Here is a 9,286-nt window from a genome sequence, read left to right on the forward strand (position 1 = left end):
TTTTGCAAATTTGTCTTTGTTTTAAATTCTTACTATGACTTATTAAAGAGCATGAACAAATTCAAAATGAAATAATTTACCTTCCATGTAAGTTTATGGCCATTCTAGATAATTTTGTTTCGTCGTTGCTTTTGCAAAAGCTTAATTAATTTAATTGAAATTGCAACTAACTGACTTTGGGCACTTTTGCTTTTAAATAAACAGTAAATTTGAAATGTGAAAGTGTACTTTATTTTACCGAAGGTACCTGTAATTTGTGGCTCAAGGGGTATATTATGAAGGTGATTCAGAATAAATCATTTACAGTACTCTTCTATTAATGGCTTAATTTAACTCGATGTCATATTTTGTTATTTATTACATATCTTAACATGTGAAGCAGGTATACTTAAACAAAAGGATAGTTGAATCCATTGAGAAATTAACTATTTTTACAAATTTACGATTATATAATATTAAGTTAAAATGTGGAACCCCAGAAGTTGATAATGATAGTTTTACTAATTGCCTGCAAATATAGGATACTTGATAGTCTATTCCCTCCATTGAGCGTTTGTTTGTTTTGCTTTGTTTGTAATGGGCAACCTATTACAAAAGCTACACTCGTTCATTTCATTAAATCCATTTACAAAATGGCTTTGTCCATTATTTATACATATCAATTATAAATTGTGCCTGCAATATTCATATTCACTTGTCAAAATGTCAACTCAAAATAGAATATTTATGCATTTTTATGTGTGCGTATCGGGGCATGATTTGTTTGTTTTATGCTCTCTTTTCGAGAACTCTTTGTTGGAATTGGGATTGGGATCAAGTAAAAAAGCCAGAAAAGAGGAAAATGACAGTTCAACCTATAAATACGCGACGGCAACCGAAGTTGAAATCAATTTTTTTGGCCCCATACTGCGGTGGTCGCGTTCCCGCTCTCCGTTTTCTGAAAAAAGGGGGGAAATCGAGTGGCACTGTAGTGCGACTATTTAGTTAGCCACAGAACAAGGTGCCTCAATTTATTTTTAATTGAAAGCAAATTGAGCCAATCGCCAATGGCCGATGGAAGTGGGGAAGTGCCCGGCTGCGGTTGTTCAACGATGTGGTCTCTTTGAAGATGAGGAGATGAGGCTTCTGCCGCACAGTTCCTGTTTCTTTTGCCCGGCTTACGCATTTTCACATAATGAATTTTCATTCAAAGTGACTGCAACTGCAGCAAGGATGTGTCGACACTCGAACACATATGGACAGCAGTCCGGCGCTGAAGTGATGCACTTCCTGCCAGACTTACAGGCCATTAACCGACCTGTTCTTGGCCACAAAAAGGATGCCTTTGCCTCTGCCTCTGATGACGTTTTCTTTGTGGCTGGCTAAAATCTGTTATTATTGTCATTAAGCAGGCTTTTGTTGTCACCGCTCTGGCCCACATATGCATTGTCCTTACCGACATCCTTCACTTCGAGCTGTTTGCCTGGTTTTTCATGGTTCTGCTTGGATCTGTTCTTGAGGCTGTCATCGGTTGGTTATTGAATTTTCCACACAGTTTACCAGCCCTAAATCCAAGGCTCAACTGGTTGTAGCCCATTTTCAATCCATTTTGGTTTCTGGTCATCGTCATTAGTTGAAAGCGCTTAGTTTGCTTCATTTGTTTGCTGAAAGTTTCATTGTTGCTATTGCTTTTGCTCCGGTTTCTGTTTCTGTTGTTGCATTAACCCAGCCATGCTGTTGTTGTCATCAAGTTGGGTTTTTACATTGTTTCGCCTAAATAAAGGCATATAATTTATGTGTGTGGCCTTTAACAAGGGCAGTAGTGGTAGAGGTCCTGTACGTTGTGCATACGCCACGTTGTACCCGCCCTCCAAAATGGCATCTGAGTGAGTCGAGGAGAATACTGAGTGAGCTGCTCCATTGTGGTTCATAAACTTTGTCACGGTGTTTCCCTCGTTCCGGAGGTCATCCTGCTGGGGGATCCTGCTCTGGAGGCGATTGCTCAGGCAGGACATGTGTGCCCCGCCTCGTTGCGTGTTATTGTTTTCCAACTTTTCACTTTGGTTATGAGATGTCCGAGCGCCGCAGTCAGTTGCAGCCTCGCCTCCATCAGCGTCGCCTCCATTCCGCTGACCACAGTGGACAACGTGGACTTTTTGGCCAAGCTGGTCATGTTCGTGTCCCTAAGAGAGCACACTAAGAGAAAACGTTATTTCAATGTTTAAATAAAAATCATACAAATGGTGTGAATAATCCCTATTAAGTTTAGGCCAAGAGTTTGTGAGGATGGCAACACTTAAAAAAAAAGGCTCAAAGAAAAATATTCATAACTTACTATACTTAATGTATCTAAGCATCTATATCCTATATATTTTTAGGACTTTAAGACTATTTTTCAAAGCTTAATTAGTTTAAAAATACCCAACGTTCCAAACCAAAAAGGTTTAATATCTTTAAATTTTACGAAATGTGTATTTTCCTATCAGGAACTTTATTTATGTTTCTTAATCTCTGGTTTTTCCGCAGTGGAAGGACGTGTGTGCTTGTGAGAGCTGTTATGCTTATATCCTGCGGCTTAAGCATTTGTTGTTATACAACGTTTCAGTCTGTTTGCCAAGTAAATAAAAGCTGTTAACTAGTTTTCACACACCGAGTCGAAAAGGTGGAGGGGGTTTGGTTTGGTTTGGCTTGGTTCGGTTTTCCGAGGCGAGCTGCAACACGTGCTGGACAATTTTTTGCTCGGCTTGTCCTGTTTTTGTTCTAACTGCTTTTGTGCGTAGCACTCGTGTATGAGCAATTATTTAATGCCGTCCGCTTGTCATTGTTGTCTTTTGGGCCAGAGTTTTGCCATTGTCTTGGCCCCAGTCAGCCAAGTCAGCTGCAGCCGTCTTGTCTGCCCCTTTTGTGTCGCTCATTTATTTGTGTTTATCCTTTCGCTTTTAATTGCGGCTCCGTCCTGCTCCTGCTCCAGCTCCTTCTACTGCTCCTTCCTGCCGCCACCCACTCACCGCCCTTTGTGTAATTACAAGTGTTTGTTGTGTAAATAATAGCGTTAGCCGCCTGGGCCGAGGACCATCGTTGACGCATCGTTTGCATGCTCAGTTAATGCCGTGCATCAGGACATCCTCCATTGTCCTTTCCCTCTGCTGCTGTCCCTGCTCTCTCTCTCTCTCTCTCTCCATCTTTGTCTGTGTGTTTATCTGTGTGTGCAAATGCGTCTGTCTGTGGCACGGAAAATTAATTACAAGAATTAAGCAGCGCAACGCCCGATCTGCCGCATTGACACAGGTGTTGGCCGCCCGCTGTAACGTATTTTCCTTAGATAATTCCCATAGAACTCGACAGCCATGTGCTGCACCTTGAACTCGAAACTCAGACTAAGACTAGTGCTGCACTGAACAAAATTTTAAAGTTACCTGACAAATGTTTAAATCTATTAAGTTCATTAAAGGGAGAACCCGATTTTACATTTCTGAAAATCAATTCTATATTTTAAATTTGAGACTCAGAATAAAAGAAAACTTTATTTTAATACATGAATATCTGTACATTAATTTGACATTTTAGAAATCAATACTTACAAATTTTAGCTAAAATCTTGTTTTGAATTGCAAGTAATTACAAATTTATCCCTGTTTAAAATTATAACTGCGTAAGAAATATGATGAAAATAATCAAATATTATTATTTGGTAAGATATATTTTCAATAAAAATACAAAAAATAATATGCGATTGGTTATTTTTTTTATTTTTCTGTGTGAACCTCGAGGGAGCTGTGAAGGCGGGACATTAATTCATTCACCTAGAGACACTTACATGTGGTGCCCATTAGCCCAGTGCCACGCCCCCGTGAAAGGCAAATGCCAGCGAACCATGCGACGCCAAAAATTTCCATTTCGTTGCTTGAACCGTGCATAAATATGTCAATAAGGATTATCCCATCCCGGTCGGCAATAAAATCTTCAGGAGCATTAAAAAAAAAGGGAAAAGAAAATGGGGAACGAGTGGCAGGCAGGAAAACCTCAGCTAAACAAACAGCAACGGGAGCGGGAGCTGCAACTTGATTATCCTGGCAACCTGCCGCGCATTTTCCGACTGTTGAATTATGACATGCAACTGTCAGTGCGGGTTCAAGTGGATTTTGGCTGCACTGCGACGACTATGAGGATGCATGCTCCTGGCAGGCGTGAGAATGCGTTATCCTTGCACCTAAACAAACACATTCGAGGCCGGGATGCAGTAGCTGTTGCTGGTGAGTCCTGGCCGCGGTGTCATGTTGCAGAATGTTTTCGATCCTCCCGATTCTTACGCATTACACGACCAGCTAATTTATTTACTTTACTGGCTGTGTAGGTTGTAGGTACTTGTTGCATCCGTCTAAACTGAAACACATGTTCAAGGACCATAATCGAAATGGCCTGTTATCCGTGCTGTCTCATTATGTCCTGTGTTTGCTGCTGTTTCTGCTGACGCGGTAGCACTTCAGATTGGTGTTGACAGTCGCGCTGAGAAATTGCCTCGCCTTTCCCCTTTACTTTTTTTTGGCTCTTGTCTTTTACAAGATTCCTAAGCTCTGAGTGCCCGACATGCTAATGTGATATATTACAAAACTAATGGAAAAAACGGATAAGGCATAGCGATTAACGCGTTTGAGCACTCAAACTCCGCTCTACACTTTTTATTTTCGTCCGACAGCTGCGTCCCGGCAATCCAATCCTCTCCTGCCTTCGGTTTATCCTTTGCCGTGGGAAACCTTGGAGCTCTGGCTTAACCACCAGTAATCCTTTACCTTAAGTACTTTACAAATTTGTTCTGGCGCTGGCGAAATACCAGTGCAATCAACTGGGAATTTTTTTATTCTACTTTAGTTATTTTTAAAGGTAAAAAAAAATTTTTTTTTAATATTTTTATTTTTTAAGTAATAATAATTTCACCTTTTTGATAAATATTATGATATTTGAATATCTGAATAAAAAATATGAAATGTAGAAAAAATGTATAGTTCTGTTTTTATTGGCAAAATATTGTTTTTGACTTTAAATATTCATTTATTTAAGTATTTTTTTCAATATGTAAGTTTTTTATGACAGACATGTCTAGTTTTTTTGTATTCCAGAGTTGGCAACACTGCTCTTCATTCCTCACTTTACCGCCAGTGTTCTTTGAGTGCCCTTTGAGCTGGAGCTGAAGTGTTTTTGTCAGGATACCGCTGAGTGGCACGGAGTTTTGACAATTAAGGGGGTCACAGCGGGATGCTCGAGTGCTCGAGAATCTTCATTATAGCTTGTGACCGCGGATAAGGTTGGAATTGGAACATTTTCCATAGGAGCCAGCCGGTGCCATGTGCTCCTCCGAATACGCAGACGCCGTGCCCATAAATCATCGGAACCCAATAGCCGCAAAAAAGTCGCATGCAAAGCGCGGCGGCACCACGTGCACAAAGTGTGACCCGATTTTGGCAACATCTAAAAGCGAGCGTTCGCTTAAATAAATACAAAATTGCATCACGTGCAGCAGACTAAAAAAAGGCGATTCCCCAGCCAAGAAGTAGGATTCGTAATTGCGCCAGAAAAGAAGCCAAAGAAGAATTCCAGGCCGCATATGTGTGGCTAAAAAGAAGGGGGTTTCGGTTTTTGGGGTCGTTTTCGTTTTCATTTTCAGTAAACCAAAGCTATTCCACCAGCGATCGACACATGCCCTCGAGTGCGCCAAGTGCAATAAATTGATACAAAAACAAAAGTGTCGCAAGTGTGGGACTGGGGGAGGGGGGTAAGGTCGCGGGGTGGTGGTTAACCTGCTCCGAATGCTGCAGCACCTTGGCCCGGCTAAAACTCTATTAAAATGCCATTGCCAGAGTGGGAGAAGAAAGAGATGAGATGGGTAATATGCATTTTTTGTGCGGAATAACAACTATAAAATACCCTTTAAAAAACGTCTTATTTATTTATTTTGTTAAAATATACATACATTTTTGATAATTTAGAATTTAGAAGAATCTCAACAACTTTAACTAATAAAGAACTTTAAAGAAATGCGAGTGACTTAATAAAGTTGTTTAAAAAAATATAAAATAATCTACATCAAAAATAAAATGAAATAAATCGTTTAGCTTAAAATGAATTAAATGCATTCATCTACAATATTATCACCTTACGGCAGCCATAAATATAATAAATATTTTTTTTAAACAACTCGATTGAGAATATTTTCATTTGTCTGCAAATTAATAACAAGTTGTATCAAGCAGCTTAAGCACCCAACAAAAAACTTAACATGAAATATACATATTTCACGAATCTCGTTTTTGTCGTTCGCTCTTTGTTATTTTTAACTAAAACCACAGCCGGCAATCGCCCTGTCCCACTCTATTCTCCCCGCTGCCCACCCCTTTCCCCAACACATAAAATTATCCTTTGGCTGCCTATATTCTTTTTTTCCCATATCTATGTATGTATATGTGCTGGTGCTCCGATTTTTTTGTCTCTGCTCGTTTTCGTTTATGGATATCCACTTTATTGTCAGAAAATCATTTTTTCGTTGGCATCTCTTGATGTTTTTTTCGTTTTGTTTTTATTGAGCTGGAGCACAGAATGTTTGTGTAAAGTATATATGTTTGAATGCTCATGCATATGTAGCGCTTGTACATTTGTAGTTCACAAAAAATTGCTTTTATTTATTACTAATGGGCTGGGTTCGGGCTGTGATTGTTGTTGTTGCTGTTGCTGTTGCTGCTGTGTGCCCATATTGAACATTACTTACCGCGGCCGCGACTGTCTCATCTGTGCAGGAGGTGACTTTTCTATTTATTTGCTGACAATGCCGGCTCCCCCTATTTTCCAAGGAGGGTTGGGGCTGTTTTTTGTTTTTATTGGTAAATGGGTTGTCATTTCGGCGCTTGCCACACGTTTGTATTTAATAAATCCGCTCGAAGTCGCGGCTAATTGCCGAACTTTGCTAACCGGGTCAGTGCGAAATCACTCGAATGCAATCTTTACGGTGAGCCAGTTTTCGCCGATCGATCCGCGTTTCACGACTTGAGATTCGCGACTTGCGATTCACAGTGTTTTCGCCACTCTCGCGGCGCGGTCGATACTCCAAACTGTGCGGAAAAATGTCGGAAGTACGAAACGTTTTGGTAAAACTGCAGGCCCTGTTTGCACTGATCGGCTTCGCGGCTCTTACCCCATTGCTTGTTTTGGCCGCAATTCTCGGCCGGCTGATCGCCATACTTTGCTGCTGCTCGCCGCCGAAGAGCATCGAGGGAGAAGTGGCCGTGGTGAGTTTATAGCCAAAATAAAAACAAAACTTTAACCAAAATAAAAACAAACTTTGGACTTACTTGCGCTTTCGACCGTTTCAAGTTACAAAACCGCTTAATGGCGTTCATTAAAGACAAAGTATTACATTACTTTACTTAAGTTTCAGCCTTTTTATTTGAGGAACAATTGAAAACGAGTAAAGAATATTAAAAAAAAAAATAAAAAACATTTTTGAAAATAGATCTATTTAATTTTTTATAGAAATTGACTAAATACCTTTAATACATTGCTGAAATTGCTTCAAGAATTATATGAAGTAAAAAGCACACACATTAATTAAACCTATTTAAAAAAGATTAATGGGCAGAATGCATTTACTTTTAAATGGCAAATGTGTTTGTCGTCTTAATATTTTAATGAAGGTATCGATTTGAATAACCGGTAAAATTACTTGAGTTACGAAACCAAAATTGCTTATAATTTTATGGTTTATGGGGCTAAGATTTTGTTACCCTGAGTTTTGGTGTTTTAATTAAAAGAAGTAAACAACTCCTTCAAAACGATCCTTTAAAAAAAGCACAAACATTCGAATAAAATATTATTATAGAATTTTTATTTAAAAAAGAAATAATAAGTATATTTCATTTATACCCAAGGTTTCTCATGAGATTAATAAGCCCAATTAGCATAGGTATTAGCCCATGACTAATGACACACTAAGTATATTTATCTGTTGTCCCACCTAGGTTACTGGAGGTGGTCATGGTCTGGGTCGTGCTATTTCCCTAGAGCTGGCGAAGAAGGGCTGTAAAGTTGCAGTAGTGGATATCAATTTGTCTGGAGCCGAGAACACCGTCAAGCAAATTCAGGAAACCTATAAAGTCTGTGCCAAGGCATACAAGGTACATTTTTGATGTAGTGTTACTGCCCAGACTGGTTATAACCGGCCAATAATTGCTAATAAAGTAATTTACTTTAATGCAAGCTACAATTATTTTTAAATCCATAGGCAAACGTTACTAGTCACAACGAAATTGTTGAGCTCAATTCAAAAGTGGTCGGAGATCTAGGGTCAGTAACTGTCCTTATAAATAATGCAGGCGTTATGTTACACCGGAATTCATTGGACCCCGAACCCGCAGATTTGCAACTAATGATTGACGTTAATCTAACGTCGCACTTCTGGGTGAGTTCTAATCAACTTAATTTAAGTGTATTTAAATGTTAAAACTATGTCAAATGTTAAAAAACTATGCAAAAGTAATTATCCTATACATTTGATCTCATCATTGTATTGGGTTGTATCTTTTTTCTATGCGTCGTTTTTAAAGATATTTCGTATATCTCGTTTTCTTTGGAACAATATTGTATTTTTATATGATTTTAAGAAGGTTTTTAGGATGTTTTTAGGATGTTTTAAATCTTACATTCTTTTTTTTTCCTACAGACTAAGATGGTTTTCCTGCCGCCAATGAAGGCGTTGCGCAGGGGTTTCATAGTCACCATTAGTTCGCTGGCAGGTAAGAATGCTGAAAAGCAAAAAAGCATTCAATTTGGAATTATTTGTGAATTGGAATCTCGTTTCAGGTATTTTTCCACTGCCCTACAGTGCTGCTTACACTGCCAGCAAGGCTGGAACTTTGGCTCACATGAGAGCCTTACAAATGGAGCTGGTGCTGGAAAAGCAGAAGGACATTCATGTGACCACTGTACTTCCCAGCTTTCTGCGGACCAACGACGAGGTCACGGAGCTAACGAAAAGTATCGGATTCAACAGCATATACCCCTTGATCAGTGCCGAGGAGGTGGCTCAGCGGGTAGTGGCCGGGATGTTGCGGGGTGAGCATGAGATCACGTTGCCGGGACTGACATCCGTTTTTTACCGGCTGATTTATCTCCTGCCCTCCGACTGGCAGATTCGAATGACTGTACTCTTCACCAAAAATCAGATCAAACGGTTCAGAGAGGTTCGATCCTGACAGAGATGCAATGGAATATAAATAAAACTATACATATGTATATATCCCTGGTTCGGAAAAAAGGAAAA

General features: G+C 39.5%; 1 protein-coding gene across 1 annotated transcript; it reads left to right on the top strand.

Annotated features, from left to right (window-relative positions):
* The first annotated feature begins 7,031 nt into the window (after window positions 1-7,031).
* LOC108052247 (17-beta-hydroxysteroid dehydrogenase 13) lies at window positions 7,032-9,286 on the top strand. Its single transcript, XM_017134599.2, has 5 exons — window positions 7,032-7,256; window positions 7,986-8,141; window positions 8,249-8,425; window positions 8,687-8,759; window positions 8,827-9,286. The coding sequence occupies exons 1-5, from the start codon at window positions 7,092-7,094 to the stop codon at window positions 9,216-9,218; spliced, it is 963 nt and encodes a 320-aa protein (XP_016990088.1). The 5' UTR covers window positions 7,032-7,091; the 3' UTR covers window positions 9,219-9,286.

This window comes from Drosophila rhopaloa, unplaced genomic scaffold (assembly GCF_018152115.1).
Source record: "Drosophila rhopaloa isolate 14029-0021.01 unplaced genomic scaffold, ASM1815211v1 contig_178, whole genome shotgun sequence".
Taxonomy (NCBI): domain Eukaryota; kingdom Metazoa; phylum Arthropoda; class Insecta; order Diptera; family Drosophilidae; genus Drosophila; species Drosophila rhopaloa.

Excerpts from the sequence above, each read along its gene's own strand:
- LOC108052247 (XM_017134599.2), top strand. The coding sequence starts at position 7,092 with ATGTCGGAAGTACGAAACGTTTTGGTAAAACTGCAGGCCCTGTTTGCA. Across the intron at positions 7,257-7,985 it reads TCGAGGGAGAAGTGGCCGTG|GTTACTGGAGGTGGTCATGG; the intron begins GTGAGTTTATAG and ends TGTCCCACCTAG. Across the intron at positions 8,142-8,248 it reads TCTGTGCCAAGGCATACAAG|GCAAACGTTACTAGTCACAA; the intron begins GTACATTTTTGA and ends TTAAATCCATAG.